Source organism: Vulpes lagopus, chromosome 15, assembly GCF_018345385.1.
Source record: "Vulpes lagopus strain Blue_001 chromosome 15, ASM1834538v1, whole genome shotgun sequence".
Taxonomy (NCBI): domain Eukaryota; kingdom Metazoa; phylum Chordata; class Mammalia; order Carnivora; family Canidae; genus Vulpes; species Vulpes lagopus.
The window spans coordinates 8,561,505-8,585,166 of record NC_054838.1 but is presented as its reverse complement, the minus strand read 5'-3'; the positions used below and the strand labels follow the sequence as shown (position 1 = coordinate 8,585,166).

At 47.8% G+C, this 23,662-nt stretch overlaps 1 protein-coding gene across 1 annotated transcript; it reads right to left on the bottom strand.

The window, feature by feature from the left end:
* Window positions 1-4,687: 4,687 nt before the first annotated feature.
* On the bottom strand, window positions 4,688-21,820 carry CSRP3 (cysteine and glycine rich protein 3). Its single transcript, XM_041730701.1, has 6 exons — window positions 21,675-21,820; window positions 13,115-13,254; window positions 9,541-9,709; window positions 7,766-7,898; window positions 6,515-6,608; window positions 4,688-5,016 (listed from the first exon to the last, which is right to left on the bottom strand). The coding sequence occupies exons 2-6, from the start codon at window positions 13,224-13,226 to the stop codon at window positions 4,940-4,942; spliced, it is 585 nt and encodes a 194-aa protein (XP_041586635.1). The 5' UTR covers window positions 13,227-13,254; window positions 21,675-21,820; the 3' UTR covers window positions 4,688-4,939.
* Window positions 21,821-23,662: the final 1,842 nt, after the last annotated feature.

Below are 23,662 nucleotides of genomic sequence, written 5' to 3'. Positions count from 1 at the left end.
CTCTTACCTCCACCATTTTACTGAGGCTTTTTCCTCAGGTACACATTGATGTGAAAGTTTCAAAAAAAATATTGAGAGCCAGTGTTTTATAGCTAGGCACCCTGGGTCTGAATCCTGGATTTGCCGATTATTATAAGTGCCTTTTACCTCTGAACAAGTGACTTAACCTTTATAATGCCCCAGTTTTCTCATTTGTATCATGTGGATAATACTAGTAATACCTCTAAATGTTGTGATGAGGATTAAATGTATTAATCATATATAAAGTGCTTAGAATTATACTTGGCACATAATAAATGCTCAATAAATGCTGTAAATTCAGAGCTCTTTGGAAAATTGACTAGGGGTAAGGCAGTGTGCCATATTCACCCTTCCATACTCTGTGTTTGGGGGCTAGGATTCTCAAAACTACAGTTTTCCTTGTTGGCTGATTTTCCATCAAATTCTGCCAGTAGAGAAGGAGGAGGGGCGAAGAGACTTCACTCCTCTTGCCAGCTTTCCTCTCTGTGTTGTTCCCACAGTGGCCCTTCACCCTGTTGCTGGGAGCTGGAATCACTGTCCATAGCTTTCCTCCCACATTCCCCAGACCACCTCCATCGCCCTCCCTTAGAAGCCCCAGCAGGAAGCAGGCAGGGCTCTCAGTTCTGAGGCCTGACTCCTTGCCCTACGAAACCTGCCCTGGAGGCATCTAAATGAGGGTGCTCCCATCTCTTCTCTTCGTTTTTCCAGCCCCAGGCGTTTCCTGCGTTTACCACATCTGTGCCAAGTCCGTATGCTCCTCTTTACATTTTGAAAAATATTAGCACCTGCTTAGTCAATTCCCTCTATTATTTTCTCTCTGTTAAAAAACAAAAACAAACCCAAAAAACCTAGTGTGGTTTCTGTTTTTCTGGCTGGACCCTGATGGATATAGAATGTTACGGATAAGCATAATGGCCTAGGCAAGAAGTAATGAAGGCCCAGATTACTGATCGAATGTGCAGGAGAAGAGAAGGGAGAGTCAAAGACGACTCTGAACCCAGTGAATGAGAGGGTGGCAGTGCTCCTCTGAGAAGTAAAGAAAACTATGGGGAGACCAGGTGATGAGTTTGGTAGTTGGGGGCTACTGAGTTTGAGGTATTGCAGGCTGTACAGTGGAAAAGTCTGGGAGGCAGCTGTAAAGAGACCAGGATGTAGATGGGAGTCATGAGCACAGATGGATGAGGTTGTCACAGGACAGAGGTGGAAAAATGAGATGAAAAAGAGAAGGGGAGTTGCCCACCTGAAATGGGACAATCAATTCTAGAAAGAGACCAAAGATGACAACCCATGCAAACAAAGAAAATGTGAGGGGGACGGGGAACAGGAACAGAATTTGGATTAGGGAGCTGGAGAAGAATGGGAGGGCCCAGGGAGGAGGCTGGATGGGAGGATACTCGTGAGAGTACAGTAGCATAGAATTCAATATGAATTCTTGTGTTTGGGCTTTGTTTTGTTTGTCAGGGCCCCAGGGAAAGTGAGTCTTCTGCGGTGATGCCAGAACTTCATTCCTTTCCCCAAATATCTGTGTAGTCTCATCAGAGACCGTGCATTTGAATCCCTTCCACAGCTGTTAGGCAAAATCCTGAGGATGCTCCCTGTGACTTAGCAGACTGGCTGGACACTGAACAGTGAGAAGGGGAATATCTTGGCTATAGCACATCCAGTATTGCAGCTGGGAGTATTTCAGCCCAAGCAGCTAAGGCAGTAATCACCACCCCCCAAATCTCACTGGCTTAACACAACATAAGGCTTATTTCCCCCCTCTTGTTCCAGTCTGTTCAGCTGTTTGTAGACAGTCTCCCCTGCAGGGATCCAAGCTACCTCCCTCCTGGCTGGTGCTTCCTCCATTTCCTAGAGCCTGGGTGCCCAGTGGCCCTTCTGCATCCACAGATGGGGAAAGAGAATGGAGACCATCTTGGAGGTGTTGGGGGCCAGGGCTCCATTGGCCAATCTCAGCCCTGTGTCCTAGTCAGTGACGGGCGAGCCTGGAAAATGGAGAGAACGTTGCCCAGGAAGTCAGGAAATGCAGAGACTGCTAAAACAACAATAAGCTTCTTTCTTTGTTTTTTTGTTTTTTTTTTTATTTCCAAACTCCTCCACTCCATGTATAATAATCTCTTCTTTTACATTCTTGCAGAATTTGCTTTTAATACAGCCTACGCTCTCTCCCACATCACTCACTCAACAAATGTTTACAAAGTGCCCACCTGTTCCTAGACACTATGAATACACATATGTTACATTCTAACAAGGAAGCAGATGGGAATTCAGAATTTTAAGGTAAAGAGAGCAGTACTATGTCATTTATATGATGGCAATGGAAACATGGAGGTGGATTAATTCTGCTCTGGAAGTTCAGGAAAGATTTTGCAGAGGAGATGGCATTTGACCCATGACTTGATTACAGGAGTTCGCCAGGCTGAGAAGTTGGGTTAGGTGCTGAAGATGGAGTGGGTGGCTTCATCTTCTAGATGCTTTAGGCAAAAAGCAATTTCAGCAAAAGCATGATGGGCGAGGATACTTGGCCTGTTTGGAAAGCTTCAAGTCTGTGTGTGTAGCTGCAGCTCTCCTGAAGAGATGGTCTAAAGCTGAGTTGAAGGCTAAGTCCAAGATCAACTTGTGAAAGTCCTTATATGACATACTATTATGGACCAAATTCTGTCCCTCCCCTTGGCCCCACATCTCTGTGTTGAAGTCCTAACCCCCAGAACCTCAGAATGTGATTGTATTTGAAGATAGGGTCTTAATAGAGGTTATTAAGTTAAAATGAGGCCTTTCAAAGTCCCTGATGCAATGAGACTGGTGTCCTTATAGGAGGAGGAAATTAGGGCAGAGACACACAGAGAGAAGGCCATGGGTTGCCACAGGCAGAAGGTGGCCATCTACGAGTTGAGGAGAGAGGTCCTCAGAAGAAACCAACTCTGCCGACACCTTAATCCCAGACTTCTAGCCACTGGAAGTGTGCCAATGTAATTTCTGTTGTTTGAGCCACCCAGTCCCTGATCCTTCGTTGTGGAAGCCCTAGCTGACTAATACATATGCCGAGGGGGAGGAATGGAAGGGGTGTATTCTAGAGACATGTTGGAGTCAGAATCAAGGAGGCTCGGGGAGTGAGGCAAGGGAGGGTGAGGGACAGGGTAAAGCTAAGGATGACTCAGGTTTTTAGCTGAGTCTCCTGGGTGGATGGATGGTGGGGCTGGTAACTGGGAAATGTGGTAGAGCAGGAGAAGGTTGTACTGTCCAGTGATAATTTTTCATGTGTGTATCTTTTTTTAAAGATTTTATTTATTAATGAGAGAGAGAGAGAGAGAGAGAGAGAAAGAGAAAGAGAGGCAGAGACACAGGCAGAGGGAAAAACAGGTTCCCTGTGGGGAGCCCAATGCAGAACTCAGTCCCAGGACTCCAGGATCACAACCTGAGCCAAAGGCAGACGCTCAACCACTGAGCCACCCAGGCATCCCGTCGCGTGTGTATCCTACCCCTCTGCAAGCCTGGAAGTCTCTAGGGTAGGGGACTTCTAGTGAAGGCCAAGGTACTATGTTGCTTTTAAAATCCGTGCAGGTTAAAGGGGACTCGATTGACTTAATTCAGTTATCACTGGTGTTATTAATTGTTTGATTGGCATTGATGGAATCCCATACAGCTGTGGCCAAAAGCCTACAAATTGAAAAGAACTGCCCTATACCACCTTCCCCAGGGAATGTAAGATGTACAGTATTTCGACCCTCAGGTCATTTTGGTGGAGCTCTGTGGCTCAATTACTCCGGCAGTGGTCCCCGGACAAATAAGGCACACTTCTCCGTTGTCTCTTGGAAAGTGGAACAGGCCACAACCTCTGAAGCTGTTTTCCTCTGAGCCATTCTACTAATGCCAATCAAATTGAAAAAATGATAAGATGTAATTGCATTTTGAGCATCAAAAAACTAGTAGATAAACATAATAAAGGCAGTGTGGGGCCTTGTCCCTGACAGCACGTGTAAGCAACCCCGAATAAGCGCTCGTTTGAAAGAAACCCTTCTTGAGACTCGGAGCATAGAAGAACCCGGGGTTTGGTCTCGAGAGTCGCTTGCTTTCATTGCCTCCAATAACTCAGGATTGCGCGGGGGAGGGAGAGATGCGGCGGTGGTTAAAAGCGGAGCCCCAAGAAAATCCGCACGCCTGGGCTGCTGAGAACTTGCTGAGGAGGCAGCGAGACACCCTTAATTGGCTGCATTTCATCGGTGAGGCTGGCAATTTGACGTAGGAGAGGTTTTAAGAAAATTGCTAAACCCTAGGGAATTTTCCCAGAATAAAAGAAAATCATCCTCCCGTTGTTCCTAGCACAGAAGCAAACTCCGCATTTTGTTGTCGTTTCTGGGTTTTCATGAAATGTGTGAAGATTGCAAAGCCCCTCGTAGGACAAAAGGACTGAGTCTTCAGCAGTTTCATTAGTTTTGATTTTCCTTCCAGAATTTGCTCTCCTGTTGTCTGCTTCCTCCAGAACCCCGTTTCCTTCCCCGTTTGTAACAAGAAGGAAGCTCAGCGGACAGGTCCTGGAAGCCTGCTTTCCCCTGCCTCCCCCAGGCCACACCAAGATCCACCACCTCCTCTGCAGTGAGTTTCTCGAAGCATCTCTCTAGTTTTTTAAAAAATTTCCCTCTAAAGAAAAGATCTGGAGATACACCAGTTGCCGCTAAAACATTTATTTATTAAATGCCTCTTCCGCCCCAGGGATCGGAAATCCTGACGCATTTGTTACAGGGCTGAACTTTTAATACTTTTCTTCCAAAAGCGTTTTTCTAACTTTGGGTAAAGACTGTGAGCACTTCTGAAGAGAAATAGTGCCCGACCACCCCACGAGAGGATGTTCGGGCAAGGGTTTCCGTCTGGCAGGATGACGTGGCCAATGCTTGAGGCCGGTGGAAGTGTGGCATGGTCTTCACTCTTTCTTCTCCACTTGTTGTGTTAGGCCTCCAAACCCAATACCCGTAGGGCCAAAATTTTTGGCGTAGCAAACTGTGAACGAGAGGGGGGGAAGGGGGAGAGACAATGGGTTGGTTAGACGGTGATTGCACTTCCTTGCCTCTGGACACCCGTGGGAGGCATCCTTGTGATAAATGTGCTCCTAAGTTAACTTTTAAGTATATTGAACTTCATTGACTTGGGATCTGCTGATAAGAATTGTTCATACTTCTGGCCACTTAGCAGTAAGTGTTCACAGGCATTTTCCTGTTTGAGTCCGCATCATCTGGCCCCTGCGTGCCTGCTCAGCCTCGTCCCCTGCTGCCTCTCTGCCTCCTTCCCCGACACTCCGGGCATGTGGAGCTACTCTCAGTCCCTGGGATGAACCACGATGGCCTGGCTTCGGTGCCGTGGCACGCACTGCTCCCCGCTCCCGGAATGTCCCCCACCAAAGCCCGCAGTCACCCTTCCAGACCCAGACGAGGCTTGTCTTCTAAGAAGCCTTCCCTAATACCCCAAGTTGGTCACTTGCCCCTTCGTGTGCTAGGGCACTGTGTACTGCAGAGCTTTCCCCCCTTGGCATTAGTTACTATTCTTCATGTTGATCTCTCTGTTGGCTGCAGCGACAGTTTAGGGGTGTTGGGCCTGTGAATGCTGAGGACCCTGTGTCCTCCACTGTCGGGAGGATGCACCTCCTGTTGGGTCATGTGCTTATTCACATTCTGTCTCACCGTGGGCACAGCTGTGGCATTTCCCCTTTCCCATCTCTCTTCTCACTCCATACCAACACACACACGTGGAGGCCTGGAGACACCATCATTGCGTGGAAAGGTGGGAGGACCCCACTGAGAAACTATAGGCCCAGGAGATGCTCTCAGGTTGAGGACAGTGATCTTGGCCCTAATGCATCCCTTCCTTTTTGTAGCATCAGAAAGGAGCTAAGCTCTACTGCTTCTCCACAAGACAGGGGGTTGTGGAGGCATCTGGGGGTAGAGCTGTGAGGACCAGAAGGAAAACCTGTTACTCAGTTCTGTCCCTGCGATCACTAATGTAGCATGAGAGACAGAAATGTTGGGATGGAAGGGAGGGAGAGAGGAGGGATGGGAGCAAGGATATACATATGTCTTGGTAAACCAAAGAGAGGTCGTACTCCCCCAGTCACCCCTACCACTCAGGCAGACAGAGGGTATTTGGGCTTCCAGAAGGCGATGTGATGCTGTTTATCAAGGCTTGTGGCCTCTTCCAGGACTGGTGCAGGACACTGCTTCCTCCTCATCCTCTCTCCGCCCAGGGTGCCCAGCTGCCTTGAGCCACTGAGCATCTGCAAGCATCCAGTCCCCCCACCCCACATGCTCCAACAGAGAGGGCCAGAGCTGGGTTGGGGAGAATTCTTTCCCTTTGGCAGTTTTTCTCCCCATCCTGAGAGCCCGAACTCTGCTCAGGCCGGGCAGTCATGCCTCCTGGCAAACACAAGCCTCTTGGCTGGACACAGCTTACCCTCCAAGGCTCCTCCTGGGGAAGACCTCTCAAGAGGGTCCCCAGAACCACTCACCTTTGCAGTAAAGTTCCCCATCTTTGTCAGTGACGTTTGTGGACTCTAGACTCTTCCCACAGATGGCGCAGCGGAAACAGGTCTTGTGCCAAGGCTGGGGGGGTGGGGCGCAGGAGAGCAGGAGAGTTACATTAGGGTGGCCGGCACCATAGTCTGTTTCCATGTTAAATCTCACCAGCCGCGTATACAGGAGTGCCAGTGTCTTACCCATGCACATATCTAATTGACCCCAGAGTAAGTTTTCCAGGGGTTTGGAGAAAATGAGATGCTACGGATTCGGCCCCCAATTCTCAGAACCCCTAAAAATGAATTTATCAAAGTAATCACCAGATGTATTCCTTCAGAATGGACTAAATAGAAAAGGGCTTCCCCCTTCTAGAAGATCAAGGAATAGAGTAGAGAGAAAGGAACTCAGATGCAGGGCAGTGAATACGTTCATTTACATTGGATATAAAGTTAAGAGAAGAAGTAAAGAAAGAGGGCGATTAGCCAGGTAATTCAGCTTTGCTTGGACTGTGTGTCCTTCTCACGGAGGAGAGTTGTGTGGCTTGGGTCATCAGAAGATGGCCTCTTCTGCGCACCTGGAGGGCCACCAGGCAGGCCTAGGGGTTCTCATCCACCTTCAAGTAGCTGGTCTTGGGTGGCGGCCGCCATCATATTGGAAGTCAGACACTCTCCGTGACCCTTATTTCCACCCACCCCCACTCCACTGAAGCATAATCAGGTTTTTCTTTTCCTTCGTTGGGCCCAAACCCTTTGGTGAGTACCCTGGAACCAGAGCTTGTAGAGCAAGTGTGCCGTGCTGTCTCCGGCACTGGATGACTCCCCGATTGCCAAGCCTTGTGAGCAAGGATGCTTCTCCCTGCTGTAAGGTGTCTGCTCTGTCCATCTGTGGTGATGCCAGCTGCAGATCGAGCTATGCGGTGGTGATGGGCTCGCAGGGCTGATACCTTTCTGGAAGGATTATGGACCTTTGTATCTCCAGAGCTCCCAGCTGGGTACCTTCCCCTAGCGGACTAAGACTTGTTGCATCGAATTGTACCAGTTCTAGTTTCCAAGGGCTCTGCAGAGTGACAGTCACAGCCCAGGAAAGTGGGCGAGGATGGGTGGCTCTAATGTGGCTCCTGGGAGCAAAGGAGAATCAAGGGCCTGGCTCCCACCTGCCCACACTTCCTCATTTCCTCTCTCATTCCTCCCGACTGATCCTGTGCAGATGAGCAAGTCCCATCTGGCCCGCACGGCAGTCCTTACCTTACCGCCTCCCATCACCTTCTCGGCGGCATAGACTGACTTTCCGCATCGGGGGCACTTCTCCGACTCTCCAAACTTCGCAGTGAACTTGGAAGGGTTGCTGGTGGTGGCTGAACGTGCAGGCTTTGGGGACCTGGTGGGAACAGACCAATGAATGAAACCTACAGACCTTGCTGGCAAAGAGTACTTAGCTGTGTGCCCTTGAGTGAGTTACTTAACTTCTCTGTGCTTCAGACTCCTCATCTGGAAAATGGAGCTAATCATGGTGCCTTCCTCAACAGGGTTGATGAGGGGACGTGAGTAAAGCACTTAGAAGTCTGACCGTCACCTGGCACGTAGCAAGGGTTGGCAAACCTGGCCCTAATTGGCTTAAACCTTTCCTTTCTGTCCTGAAGCATTCAGCAAGTGTTCCATGTGTGTTAGCTTGTGTTGTTGTCGTGTTATTATTGCTGCTGGTGTTTAGATTTTTCTGTACCATCTTGAAGCTCACTGGTCTGCTTCACGGGGTGAGTTGTGAAGATGTAGTGCAAGATGGGATCTTGATGGTAAACAAACCACAGTCCAATAAACGGATGCATTCCTTGTCACAGTTCAGGTTGTCATCCTGCACGGAAAGGTCACCTGTCCCCCTGTGAGCTACGTCCACGATAGAGGTCAGGAAAGCACCCCATTACCTCCATACCTTTTGGTGTTTCCGTGCATGCTTATCACTGGCATCACATCATAACCTCTAAGGTAGGCAGGGCTGGGTGGAGGGGAGCAAGGGTTGAGGGGTAACTGCCCAAGACCGGGCAACTGTCCAAGGTCCTAACTGGTGGAGCTGGGACAAAACCCAGGTCTGTGGACTCTTGTCCCTCTCTGGGCGGCATCACCAGAAGGCCCTGGGTAATGCGTGGCTCTGGGTAATGCGTGGCTGAGAACACGATTGCTTTCATCCTTCTTCGCTAAACAGTGTCCGGTTGGGATGGAGTAACGAGAAGAATTCAAATGGCTAATCGTACATCCGTGCACTATTTGCCCAGCGCCGGCCATGGGCCGCTCTCTCTGCAAGGGGCCAGGTGACGCCTCGGCTGGCCTAACTATGGCTCCCTGGGGGAGGCCTTCCCTGGGCCACCGTGGCAGGTGGCAGCCCCACCGCAGAGCTGAGCCCGGATCCCCGCTGGCCACACAGCAGCTGCGGCCTGTGAGCTCAGGGCCGGCCTGGAGGTCCGCGTGAGCACGTCGTCCGGGGAGGTGGCAGGGCCCGGCCCGCTTCCCTCCATAAGGCGGGGCCCACGGCGTGGCAGGCAGCTCGGGAGTGGCATTGATCGCTTACTCCCGACCCCGGCCTCCCGCAGCCCTGTCCCCGGTGATGGGGACATCCGTCCTCTTACAGCCTGCGGGAGGACTCCTTACGTGACCAGCCCACAGAGAACGGCCGTCACTTCCCTGCCACGGCTGCGTGATTTACACAGAAACGCTCAAAGGGGAAGGAAAGGGACTCCGTGCAGTTTAGCAGAGGTCAAACAATGGGAAAATCTGTACTTTCTGGGTTTTCTCTTGACATGCAAACCAAGAGCCCGGCCTAAAAGTAATTGCCCTTTAGGAAGGCGGGACATTCGAAGAGTCTCCCGAGAGATGGCACATTGTTCGACCTTGGTCAGACTGCGCGGCCGCATTGTTGGCAAGTAACAGTGGAGTCCGTTCTCCCACTTCCAGAAAACGTTGCTATGGGGACGGGATGACCTGTCCTGATAGCGGGGCTCTACGGGCGCGAGGAGCGGGGAGTGACTCACTGTTGGAACTGGAGGCCCAGATGCTCGCCTGTGTCCGTGCTGAGGCAGCCGGCGCCTTGGCCGTACCCGATCCCCTTGGGGCCGTACCTGCGCCCGTAGCAGACCTTACAGTAGATCTCCGACTCGTGGGCGGCAACCGTGGTGCTGTCCAGAGCCTTCCTGCAGGCCACTGCCAAGGAAGGGGGCCGGGGGGTCAGGGGGCTGGGGCCACGGTCCCTCCCCCTTCCCTGCAGCCTTGATGCCACCCATGCTCAGGGCCAGGAGACCCAGGAGGGGCGGTACTCACTGCTTATAACAGTGAGGTCGTGGCCCCAAAAACGAGTAATGCGCATGCACTCAGTTTATTTGCTTCCTTTTTTGTTTTTAACCAGTTCAGGTGATCTTTATAAGCAATCCAGCATTGAATGAAGTTGTTGCAGGGTAATATGCCTTCCTGAAATAGTATTTTAGCTAAAAACATAAAGTAATTGAATATGATAATGGGGGGAAGACAAGGTTGTGGATGAGGGGTTGGTGGTTGTGTAGATGGGGAAGGGAGTGTATGGAAATTCATTAAGCAATTATGTCAGCGTTGTATGTATTAAAAAAATTCTCTGTAAAAAAAAATTGAGAGATTGTCCTCTAGCATGAGATACTTCATAAGGCTTTGAACACAAGGCAAACCCTTTTTATGAGGAATACTTTTGAGAGAAAAAATGCCTTACATTTGAGCGTATAACGTATATACCTATCTCCACCTTTCTTGTTACTTTTGCTTCCAGAAAAACATCTCAAATATTCATTGATATTCTAGACTCTGGGTTCCTTGAGGGCAACACTTGTATTTTAATATCCTCAGAACATAGCATGGGGCCTGGCCCAGAGTTAGTCTTCTGTAAACGTTTGTTGAATGAAGGAATGAGTAAGTAGTTGAATGCATGCATGCACATGGGAACGATGGATGGTCAGTGACTTGTCCAGGATTCTACGGCAAGAAGTTGCAGAGCCATGACTGGCCTCAGGTCCCCTGACCCCTGCTCCAGTCCATTGCTCGGGGGCTGTGCATGCCCCATCCTGCCTGGGCCCTTTCTATAGCCACCCCCTGGCTCCTGACCAGTTTTCGTACACAAGCGTGGTAGCGGTGTGCTGGCCACCTCCGTAGCTCCTCACCACCGTGTATGTGATGTGGATAATTTCTTTATACCGTTCTCTTTTTGGCATTTATTTATTTATTTTAAATTCAAATTCAGTTAATTATCCTATAATGTATTATTGGTTTCAGAGGTAGAGGTCAGTGATTCATCAGTCTTATATAACACCCAGTGCTCATTACATAACCTTTCTAAAAATATGCCAAGTAGAAAAGTTAAATTTATATATGTGGCTTGCATTATATTTCTTTTGGACAGCACTGGTAAGGAGGATTAAGATTTGTCTAGAAGTTTGGGAACACTGGCCAGGGGACAAACTAAGGTAGGCTGTGCCTTCCTAAAGCCTATTTAGGACAACTACTGGTTGGCCTCTAGACAGGCAGGTCCTGGAGTGATAAGAAAGAAAAGCATGCTCCTCTCCAGGATCCTTCTGTTCCCTGCCACAGAAACGTGTACTGCTCAGATCCTCATCCCACCCACAAGTTCTAAGGAAAATATGAAAGTGTTAAAAAGAGATGTACCAGCAAATGCTCATATCCTTTCTACCATGGCTCCATTGAACAGGGCATCTTCCTGCTACCTGGGGAAAACGAGACACCCTGACCATGGAGAGCTTCCCTGCCACATCCTGTTCTCACTCAGATATTAAAGTTGATCAGAGGAAAATTAGAGGCCTGATCCAGAACCCCAGTTTTCATCTTGTGACAACCTGTGTGGTGGCTACTGTCATTTCCAGTTTACAGATGGGATAATGGAGGCTCATGATGGTGAAATCACTTGCCCAAGGTCACACCATTGTTACATGGCAGGGTCTAGATTCAAACCTAGTCATTTGTACTTTAATTCCAGTGGTCTTTCCATTATTCCTCATGCCTAGTCTTTTTAAAGAGCATTAGATGTTTTTAGACAAAAGCCAGAAGGTTACAGAAGGGACCCTTGAGCAATGCTTCTGGATAATTGTAATAATAATGATGAACCTGATGGATGTGTATGAGGACTTAAAATAATTACCCATTGGGGCATCAGGCTAGCTCAGTTGATTAAGTATCCAACCCCTGATTTCGGCTCAGGTCATGATCTCAGGGTTGTAGGATTGAGCCCCACATCAAGCTCCATGCCCAGTTTAGGATTCAGTCTCTCCCTCTGCCTCCCATTAAAAAAAAAAATTACCCATAATTAGAACCCAAGGCTTTAGTAAATTGCCAACCCAGTCACTCAGAGCCATGCTTCCTCCTGCTGTTCGGTGAGAATTCAGTTTGCCATGGAAGGTAAGAGATCATGGAAACTCCTGCAGCAGGTAAACCATTACTATTTCTGGTGGCTTAAGGACAAAGTGCCTCCATGCTTTAACAGATGGAGTCCAATCCTTGAAGTTCTGTTTGAAACTGGGGCAATGCGATGCCTTGTAGCCACTGGGCAAAATCATGAGTGCGGTATGGGGAGGTATGAGGGCTGCCAAATGTCCAGCAAAGCTAGCCCTTAAGCCACATTTACTGGAGCAAAACAGGGAAGGTAAGTGGCCAAAAAAAGAGACTGCTCTCCTAGAACTGGACTGGCCGTGGGAAACTCTAGAATGAAGTCATGTTGAAAGGACTGGACTGAGGGTCTGAAGGTACAAGTTCTACTGCTGGCCCTGCTGCAGGTGCTTAGAAATGAGAAATGATTTGTCCAAAGTCATGGGTCAGACAAAGCTAGACTTCCAGGTGGACCCCAAGGTTTGTATTCCCCCTGCCCCCAGTTTCAATGTTTGTGCATCTATGTCCAGCAAGTGGTGGTAAAGATTCCCTTCATCAGGCTACTGGTGCCCAGGCCCCAAACTCTTCCCTTTTCAGCTGTTACAGAATTGGCATCCATTGCCCCTCGCCTGACACAGGTTCTTTTGAAAAGACCAGTCTCAGCTGGCTTCGGTAACGTTGGCCAGTGGGAACACCATAGAGCCAAATCCATCCTGGCTCCAGATAAGCGATGGCTTCCTTTCTCTGCCAAGTCACGCTTTGTAAATGTTGCCACTGGGTCAAGGTTTTCACCACGATGGCAGCCTCAGGTCAGCTTGTTGTGACTTTGAGCGGCAGGGAAATGGCCTTTGAGCTGAGCATGTGGTTGGCAAGAGGGTTACTCGGGAGGATACCATCCTTTCATGTGGGACCCCGAAGTGTTTTTTCTAGTTTTTTTTAAAGTAGGCCCCCAAGCCCCAAGCCCAATGTGGGGCTTGAACTCACGATCCTGAAATCAAGACCTGAGCTGAGATCAAGAGTCAGATGTTTAACTGACTGAGCCACCCAGGCGCCCCCAAAGTGCTATTTCTAAGTTCCCAGGTGATGTTGGTGCTGCTGGTCCCAGGACCAGACCCCAAGGACCACCGATATACAGTATCTGCAGCTAAATGTGAACTTGAAAATGCCCCCTGGATGCTGCGGGGCCCTCATGGTGTTCACCCAACTCACTGCAGTGGAAGCAGGTCTTGTGGAAACTCCTTCCATTGCACTGGATTTCTTCTGCGTGGTAGACTGTCTTTTCACAGGCGCCACATTTCGCTCCTCCGCCCCAGTTTGGCATCTTGAAGACCCTCTGACCAAGGTCAAGTCTAACAGGATATAAAACAAATACCCTAAATGTAGGCAACTTCAGGAGTGAACCAATGCCTAGTAATACTGTGGTCTTAAGACCAGGATCCAGGGGCAGCCCGGGTGGCTCAGCGGTTTAGCCCCACCTTCAGCCCAGGGAGTGATCCTGGAAACCCGGGTTTGAGTCCCACATCGGGCTCTCTGCATGGAGCCTGTGTCTCCTCCCTCTGCCTGTGTCTCTGTCTCTTTCTTTCTGTGTCTCTCATGAATAAATTAAAAAAAAAAAAAGACCAGGATCCAGCGCCAGTGCATTTGATAGTTCATTCATTCATTCATTCATGCATCCATTCATTCAGCAAATAGTTACTGCGAGCACCATCATTGAATAAGCTCGCACACTCAGATGGCTCTGAGCAAGTCACTTCACTATGTAGGACTCAGTTTCCTCTTCTGTTAAATTTCGGTAACGCCTGTCCCTATGTACCTCACAAAGTTCTTGGAAGGAAGAGATGAGCTAATTTTCCGTATATAAAATTATATGCAAATATTAAATATAATATTTTGTATCTAAGGTTTTAAACATTCCATCAGAAGTGGAAATAATCTGTGAAAACGGCATATCTTTTTATCTAGCTCAGTGCTTCTCAAATCACATCAGATCTTGCTGCTACGCAGATGCTGGTTTGGTAGATGTGGAAGACACAGGAAATTCTGCATTTCTAACAGTTTCCGGGCAATGCTGAAGCTACTAGTTGGGGACCACCCTTTGGGTCCCGAAACCTTAGTCAATCTTGCTGATAAAAATCTATGATATATAAAATCTCCTATTCAGGTTTAATCCTCCAATCCCTTAGACCCAAGCAATAAGCTATAATGGACCTACACTAGCTGAGTAGTCTGGAAACCTGCCTTCTGCCCTCAGGGCTACCGCCGCTTGCCGTGTGCAGTGAGATGAGCTGCAGGGCTTCTCTTACGTCTCTCTCCCCACCTGTACTATGAAGAGAGTCATTCTTTCCCTTGCCGCCCCACAGTGTCGTATAGAGGACTAACTGACACGACGTGCAGGAAGGTACTTGGCGGAGTGCACAGTGCCAGGTGTGATCACAGGAGCCAGGTGATGAGGCTGCGTGCCCTCCCACACCCTTCCAGGACATTCCACTGCAAACAGCAGCTGATAGTCACAGCGCCACGCCATCGTTGTCCCCTCACCAGAACATTTGTGCAAGAGTTACCAGACAAGCAGGGCCATCAAAAAACAACTTTCCCTTTCTTTCTGCGTCTGTGCGTGAGTATGGATCCAGTTGTCCGTTTTCCCAGAGCAGAACTAAAATCAGCCATCGATACTCCATGGAATTCCTGAAATCCTGCCCGCCCCAGAGGGCCAAATTTTCTCTGAGATCCTTTGGTTTCTAAGAAGCCTGGTATGTCATCTTGTCATTGACACCAACCACTGTCAGGCCATTCCAAGTGGCTGCTTCTGACCTTCTCTTTCCCTTCTGGGAAGCCAGTCACCTTCTTATAATAGTTGGCGATTAACATTAAGCCCTTCTGGGTCAACTGGTCCGGATTGTGCTTCCAGCCTCATAACAAAGACAGGTTTTGCTAAGAAACAGAAGGTAAATAGCAAACAGACCACTGAACCTGATACCAAGACCAAAGGGAACATCCCTACCTAAATGTTCCTGTGAAGAGCTTTCCCGTTTACAAAAACAGTGTGAGATTAGCCAGGAACATCTTATCCTTCCTCTCAAAGAAGCAGGCTCTTCTTTTTATTCAATAAAATTTTAGAAAATACAATTTTAACTTTTTTAATAAAGGAAACATTTAGTCCTTCTATTTCTATGGTTCAGGTTGTTTAGTATCGAGGGAAATCTAGCGGATTTTGAAATGAAAGCCTTGGGAACAAGGCTACATCATTCCTTTACCATGCATTTACTACCTACCTATCATGTGTCAGTCACTGGACTAAGTACTCGGTGACGGATCCAGGGGAGGAAAGCTTATAACAATAAGTAATTTATGTGACCTAGAATGAGAAGTCCACATTCTAATGAGGAAGAGGCAGGAACCAGAATACTCTGTAGCAAAGACCAGCTTTATGAGTATCGTGGAAACTCAAAGGAGAGTATGGCTACCCACATTTAGACTGGAGGTGAAAGCAGTGAGTTGTTGCAGGATTACAGATGTCACATCCAAATAGGGTTTTTGCATGGTGAATAGGAGTATACCAGAGAGAGAAACAGGGGAAGGACATTCCAGGCAGAGAAAAGATCATACAGAAAGGTTTATCTTACTATCTCCTAAAAGACCCCAAATTGTTTATTTTTGATTCCATTAAAATTTTTAGGTCTCTACAGTTGGAACAGATTTTTAAGATTGATCAACCCCCTCATTTATGAACAATTAAGGCAAAAGAAGTAAACATTTGGGAGTATTTTCTTAGCTAATTTTCTTTTTCTAAGATTCACCCTTCTTTGATTAAAGATGATACATTCTCTGGAAAAGGGTAGAATCACATTATTTTGTTCATGTCCGTTTGGATCCTGGATTTTAATATAACATAAAATAGATGAGAAATGTAATATGTACCTGGGAATAAGACAGTGACACTTGTGAAATTAATGAGATGGAAATTTTCAATGAAAACAAGCCTAGGGCAAATTTCTTATCTCAAGTCTTTGGCGGAGACCTCATTGGCATGTCCTGCAAGTTAATGGTAGATAGAGATGGCCCTGGGGAGGATTGTGTGTGTGTGTGTGTGTGTGTGTGTGTGTGTGTGCATTCAGCAATTGCCTACACATGATATTTTTCAAAGTGAGGATAAGATTACAGATAACACCTTCTTCTCAAGGTAATGGATCCTAGCACAGGTTATTTTTTAAGTGATCATAAAATATCTGACATACATGTATTAGGCCTGGAAATCCATAAGCATTTTATCAAACAGGTGCTGAGTCCCATTTTTAAAGTTGGAGATGTAGCTTCGGAGGCTAAACAATAGAAGGCATCTCTGATTTCTTCTTCCAGTGCTCAAAGCCCAAAAGGCAGAGGGTGATCTAAAGCATCCTGAATTGGAAGACACGGGTTCTTATCTCGTCCTTGTGACCTTGACCTTCGGGTGAAATATGACGGCACGTAAAGCAGTATTGAGGAGCTAGTCAAAGGCAAGTCATCGTTCGTTACCCACTTTCCTTCAGGTTATTCAAGTAGCACCAATCTGCCAATTAAGTCACTGTGATTTGAAAGCACATTTAAGTCCTGGCTCGCGTACATAACCTCTTCAGCCTCCCGCATTGCTTTGGAATTCCTGGCCCAGAATGGGAGTTTATGCTGGAGAGATACCAGCGGATGGGCCATTTGTTTATCGGCGTTGCCTGGCACAGGCAAAGGTCATTGAAGGTAGGATGCCAAATATAGGCTTGCCCGTCACTCAGCCCCATCTGCCACCTGGTCACAATCTCCATCACATCACCTGGCATTACTCCCTGGGGCCGGTCCCGGAGATGGCCGTGTTGTCACTGATGAAGTCGAGGCTCAGGACTGAAACGGAGGACAGTTTGGGGTTCCTGAAGATGAGCTAGATGGCAAGCTCCGCTACATCAGCTGGGAAGAGAGTGGACCCCACACTTCTGGACACCCAGATCCCAAAGAGAGATGGCCTATATCAATTTTCTTCACGAGTAATGCTGTAGAAACTATTATATTGGGGACGTGCCGTAGTGAGCACTGGGGAAAGCTCTGGATCAGATGCAGGAGGCCAGAGTTCTAGTTCTGTGTCGCCTCCTCAGAGCTGTGTGATCTGGGAAAACCGGCAAAGCTCTCTGAACTTCAGGAAACAGTCTCTAAAATGGGCTTAAGAGTCTCATCTGTTCCACTACAGCTGGGAGGCTTGTAACACTTCAAGTACATCAAATCACTCTGTAAACGGTTGAGTGTTGTAAAATGTGAGAGCTAATCAGACCTGCAATAACCATGAACTGTCACATATCGATCTGAACTTTTAAAAGAATAACCGTGCTGTGCATCTTGCCACCATCTTCCTATGCCAGCACTCACGGTTTTTTTGATCAACTATGGAGCTGAAAGGTGACACCTTAGGGCAAAAGTGGGTGGGGGGAGATAAAATGGGCACTTAGTGACTCAGTTTCTTCTTTGTAGGGCTCATTAAAGAATGTGGCCTTGACCTTAGGTCATCAAGACATTGTGCAGAGACTATTAGTGACGATGCCATTTTCAACTCAGTGTTGGTTCGTGTGGTCATCCTATTAGATGCCTGCTTCTACACAGTGAGTTGAATTGTCTACACTGGCCAAGGCCAAGATTTTGTATCATAACAGCATATATCTGGAATGCAAGGGATAGTCATTACCAATCTAATAATGTTATTATCGGAGCTGAAGCATGTGGAGTCCCTCGGGCCAGGCACTGAGCTTTATCTCATTCCATCTTCACAGACCTTGAAGGTAGGCACTATCACAAACATTGCCTTTTGTTAACTTTTGGGGAAATGGAGTCTTGGGGAAATTATGTTGCCCACGCTTACGGCTTACGTGGCTAGATTGGATTTTAGGACTTTGACTCCAAAGCTGTGTTCTTATATTAAGATTAGCTACTATTTATCTATTTATGGTTTACTATGTGTTAGTTGCTTTGTACGTACCATCTGTAATACAACAGCCCCACAGAGCAAATCTCTTCATCTCCATTTTGCAGATGAGAAAACTGAGACTCAGAGAACTTGAGCGACTTGCCTGAGATCACACAGCTAGTAAGTGGCAGAGCCGCAATTCAGACCCAAGTGAAGCTGGGTCTGTATTCCACGTCTCCATTTATAACATGCTGGGGAGGGGAGGAGAGTCAGCACCTCCATTAGCCAAACTTCCTAGTTGATGAGAACTGGGATCTGACTGACCCCGTTGTCTCTCCATGGGACAGAGAGTACTCATGGGTGGGAGTATCAGGGAGCCTGAATTTAATTCAGTAAAATAAGAGCCTCTGTAAGAATCATTGCCATTTAGACACGCAAAGAGCTCCTTTGAGGCTGGAGAGTTCCCTTTCACTCTTGACTTGAGCTCAGCTGGGGATGGTTGTCCATGTGACTGCAACGTTGTGAAGGCCCTTCAAGGATCCTTTGAGCCCGGAGACAGATGTCGGGGTCTGAACAGTGACTGGAGCCTCACCTTGCAGAAATGCTTCCCAGGGGGCAATCCCCTCTCAAGCACTGCCTCTTCTCTACTCTCTTAATCCAGGTAGAAGAGATAGTGTGGGATCCTGGAACAGCGCGGGCTATGGAAAGAACCAGGCCAGGCTCTTTTGGGCCTTGGGCAAAATGCTCAAAATGTCTGAGCCCAGGGTCCTGTCCCCATGCACAGGAGGACAGATGAGAAGGCCTGCCTTCAAAGGTTGTTTCCAGGCTAGATAAGATAATCATAATAGCTAAGGCACTGTATACACAAATGCATAATACATGACAGGGTGTCTAATAATTTTGTTGCTTTCCTTATTACTATTATTATTTTACCTTCAGCTTTTAAATCCATTTTCTTAAAACAAGCAAAGCTTTCCTTGCTTCTTCTCTGTGGCCCTCCTGGCTCAGACGGTGAACCGACTCTGTTTCTCAGTCTTTGGCGTGTGCGGCACGGAGGAGCAGAGGCAGCAGGGAGCCAGGCCAGGGAGAGAGCTCCCCAGGGGGTGGGGGCCAGAGGTGACATGTCAGGCAAAGTCCTAAGCCTGTGCCCCAGGACAGCTGCTTCCTCGCTTTGGCAGCCCTGGTGCCTAACACCCTCTGACCTCGCTGGCGATGGGGACGGAGGAGGGAAGCAGCAAACCTGAGCAGAGTCCTCATGGCCCAGGGAGACCATGTCCTTCAGCTCCTCCATGTAGGATACTCAAGGTCAGTCAGTGGCTTTGCCCTAAACTTCTGCACAGATGCATGAAGTGCCCTATCTATCTGGAGGCCCTTTCCCAAAGTCCGGGAAGCCTAGGCTGCTTATTCCCAGCACAGAACTAAGCCCGAGTATTGACCTCGCCCCCCTTTAAAACTCAGGGTAGAGACACCTGCCCATTGCACTGTAGCTGTGATACTCGGATTACATCACACCATTTCTGAAATTATCTCTACAGTGTGCCCGGGTTTTACTTGGTTCTCTTTTGGCCCTTGCGACGTGTTTCTGAAGACCACGTTGCACCCCGATTTATCACCTGGCTCTACCATGTGACCCTGGGTAATTCCTTTGCTTCCTTGGACTTTTGCTTCTTCCTCTGAAGAGTGACCTCACAGGACTTTTTGTGGCAGTCAAATAAGTGACTACTGCTCCACGCCTGCACAGGGCAGTAAACAACCCACAAGCCACGCTCAGTCCTTTCCCACGACGAGGTGCACGCTGAGGCTCAGAAAAGGCTTCCACAGCCGGTGGCCCTCGTGACCGTCCCTGCTCCCCTCCTGCTTTGCCTTCGCTGTGATGAATAACTACAGCTTTTCACCCCTGAAGCCATCACATTTCTCTTCGGGCCTGAGGCCCAACCCTGGCTACCGTGTTCCCAGACGTCTGAGCAGCAGGCCTGTCACTGGAAGTCGGCCAGCCGCGGGAGTTGTGTGTCCTCGGTGTTGGATTCCCTGTCTCGGTCTTTCCTCCTGTGAAGCAACTTAATCACCTTCTAACTCCTGGGCACCTTGTTATCCACTCTGACCTCTGGGCTTCCTTCATCACACTGGTACTTAGCAGGAAACCCTCCCGCCGGCCGCAGGGCCTGGCCCAGGGGGTCTTTTCTGGAAGGCCCCCCACATTGGTACACTTTTAGGTGGCTTCGCAGAGTACTTCCTATACTTTATCTCATCTGATGCTAACAGATCCCTTTGGGACGGGTGGCCTCAGCCTCATTTCATTGTTCAGAGAATGGAAGCTCAGAGAAGTTCAGTGACGTCCAGAGTGGGGTTTTGAACCGTCTCAATGACAGATGCCTTTCCTTCTATTTCCTTCTTCAGATCCCCAGGATTTCTGAGTGTGGGTTCTTTCAAGATTCTGTCTCCACCTCTTTCAAGAGGATTGTGGCTATTTGCTGGCTGAGTGATCCTGCTCGCTCTTGCCTTCTCTTGCTCCCTATCTCTGCCTCCTTGTCGGTCTCCCCTTCCCCTGCACCCCCGGCCCCCGACTCCCTGCCAATACTTGGGCTCATTCTAATGATCGACTTGTTCAGCAAGGAACAGAAGCTGGAACCAAAGCCAGGGTAGAAGGAATCCTTTACATTCTCTGGGTCGTAAAGCAATTTTATGTACTTTGTAATGAGTTGGATGAAAGCGACATTGAGATTTAGGTCCCAAAAGTAAACTGAGGACACAGGGCTCTCCCTATTCCCCCCTTCCCTGCATTAGTGCTGCCTCGCCCCCCATCCCACTGCAGCCATCCCACACAGACGATGGTCAACACACGCTCACTCAGTTGCGCTGAATCGTGCTGCAGAGAGGCAGAGTTCCTCAGGCCTGTCACCCAGCTGCTCCTCCTCGGGGATGTCACCGGCCCGGGGACAGCAACAGAAATTAGAGGTGGCGGCTCTGATCTTGGGACGGCATCTCCACTCAGAGCATTGCTTAAAACCACTTCTCATTCTCCATCACACTCATGCCTGTCATTCAAATGCTGGACTAAAACTGAGAGGAAACCCTGGAAATCACCCTCCGTGGAGAATTCTCCCCTTGAGGAGAGCTTTTAATGGATTTTTCAGTGTCACCGTGTCTTTTTTTGGGTCCCTTTTTGAGGGTTTTGATTAATTTTAAATTATTAGAAGCAAGCCTGTTGCTGAACATTCTTGGGATATGAAATCTATTTTAAACCAGCAAATTGCACTGAGCATTTCCCACGTGCAAGACCGTGTGGTGAACTACAGAAATCTCCGTCCTTCACCCACACCTTTTGGAGAGCACAGTTCCGTGTGCTTTGAGCATGGGAAAGCTGGCTTCAGCTGTAGTGTATCTCTAACGACCTCTTTGTAACTGTGCCGTACTTTACAGTTTAGAAAAAAATATATATCCCAGCTTCCATCCTGAGCCTCCCAGAGGAGACCCGAGGGCAGGAAGTTTGCCGAAGTCACACATCCAGTCATTATGTGGTGGCTCTAGGACTGGTGTCACGTCTTTGGGAAACACTCCAACATGGGAATAGTCTTAAGTCCAACATAATCCCTTAGTCGTTTCTCTGTGAGGTTCCCTCAAACCCACAAATGCGAATCCCACCCTTAAGAGTTTTTTAAGCAACTAGGTCCACACCAGAATCGCACACAACTGGAGCCTCCTCACACAGACCCAGAGTGGCCACTGGCACCTGGGACGTGACACACACCCTTTCTCAATGGGACCCTTCAGAGTCCCAACCGGCCACCGAGCCAGCCCACCGCCCACACCTACCCCAGCCCCCCACCCCAATGTCTGCTTTGCTCCACGTACCTGCCTGTGTGGTCTCTGTCGGCTCAACTGAGTACGGGGGCTCTCGTCCTCTTTAAATACATGGAGGCCGTCCCCAGCACTGGCCTGTGGAGGGCAGGGCGGGAGGGAGGCCGAGGGGAGAGGGTGAATGAGACATGAGTAACACAACTGCTATCAGAGGCTGAAAATAGCCTGTGACCAAAGCCCTGAGTTTTGTTCCCCCCTACACCAGCTGTGAGGCCCTGAGAGAACAATATTGCTTGGGTTCTGTTTTAATTGCCAATTGCCCATGGCCTTGGGGATCGATCGGTGGAGCATAAATTTCTGATCAAGTGGTTGAAACACCAACAAGAGTGAAGAGGGATTTTTACATCTAAAATCATTTTTCCAGGCTCCTACTCCCCTGACCTTCCTGGAAATCAATGCAAGGTACCTGCAAATGAATCATGAGCCATATCTGGGAGCCCTCTGGAACTCTGAGACACAGGTCACAACACCCGTGAAGAGAACTCAGAGCTAAAAATAAGAGTGATGGGTGTCTGAAATGATACTTAGATAATCTCTTCAAAGAAACCTGGGGAAAGAAAGGTCAGCTAATCATCAGGGTCCTGGCACTTCATGGCCCGCCATCCTATGAAGAAAAGTCTTGAATTACTATGTTCATCCTCTTTTTCCACTTAAGAATTTAACATGGCAGCATGTCATATTTATGACAAATCTTGATAAGCCTCTCTGAAACCATGTTTTCTTTGGAGGCCTAATTTCCCTTTGCCCGATACGTACATATTTTTGGCTTTGATCAAGCATCAAGGACACATGTGAATTATAGAATGTGATAGGTGACAAGAAGTTCGGGATTTCATAGACCAATTTTTTATGTTGCCACCGAGGAAACTGAGGCACCTAACTTGCTTGGGCCAGGTTCCAGGCAGATTGGCAGGCTCTGGATCGAAATTCAGGTCATCAGTCTCTCCGGCAAAGACACTTAACCACCTGCGTTGACCTGAATGTTGAGGTTAGGTGTAGGTAGTACCCAACCAAGAGGTCTATGAAATGCAGCCTTCAAATCAGCCATATTAGCCCTTCATTACATGCCCACAAAAGCAATTGGTTGAGTGATTGAATATTTCACTGTAAAGAAGGTTGGGGTGTAATTTCGTAAATATGGACACAGCACAACCTCATATGAGATGTCCTTGATCTACATTTACCTGCAAAAGTATTCATCATAGAAATGGGGAAAGGGCAAGTGCTCTAGAATGTTGAAGTTAGAGGGGACTTTAGAAGTCTTCTAAGAGAGGAGCTTGCAAACATTTGTGGGTTGGTTTATTTTTTTTAGAAGAATAATACCTTTTTTCTATAGATAATCTTAAATGGAACATCAATATATAAAGCAGATAAAAGAGAAACTTCACTGCTTGAATTAAGTAGGTGGTCTCAGGGTCACATTCACATAGCCTCTTCCTGAATCCCCTAAAGTGGCTTCTCAACTACTTCTTTGTGGGATGCCTGGCTGGCTTAGTCTGTAGAGCATGAGATTCTTGATCTTGGGGTTGTGAGTTTGAGGCCTACATTGGGTGTAGAGATTACTTAAAAATAAGATAAGTAAGTAAGTAAGTAAGTAAATAAATATATAAATAAATACAAATAAAATACTTCTTTGGGCAAGATTTAAAAGTCACAGGTGTGGCCCACCACTTTTATTTTATAAATATAGATATTAAGGTCCAAAGAAGGGATCTCACTTGTTCAAGGGGAAATGCTGTGAAAGACTAAACAAGAAGGATGTATTTAGGGTAAAATGTAAAAGTGCCTTCCAATAATCCCACTCTTTTTCCTAGAGTTAATAACTGACAGTATTTTGAGTTTTACCTAATTTGAGTCATCTTTTAAAAGGAGATTTTAGCCCATTCACATTTATTGTGACTGGATATATATGGACCTATCCCTTTCATCTTATTTTATGTTTTATTTTATTTTCAGATTTTATTTATTTATTTGAGAGAGAC

What these genes read in the sequence shown, in the direction of transcription:
- CSRP3 (XM_041730701.1), bottom strand. Translation starts at nt 13,226, where the DNA reads ATGCCAAACTGGGGCGGAGGAGCGAAATGTGGCGCCTGTGAAAAGACA. An exon ending in CAAGACCTGCTTCCACTGCA is followed by an intron (nt 9,710 to 13,114) that starts GTGAGTTGGGTG and finishes CTTCCTTGGCAG; the next exon opens with TGGCCTGCAGGAAGGCTCTG. An exon ending in CTGGGCCTCCAGTTCCAACA is followed by an intron (nt 7,899 to 9,540) that starts GTGAGTCACTCC and finishes TGTTCCCACCAG; the next exon opens with GTCCCCAAAGCCTGCACGTT.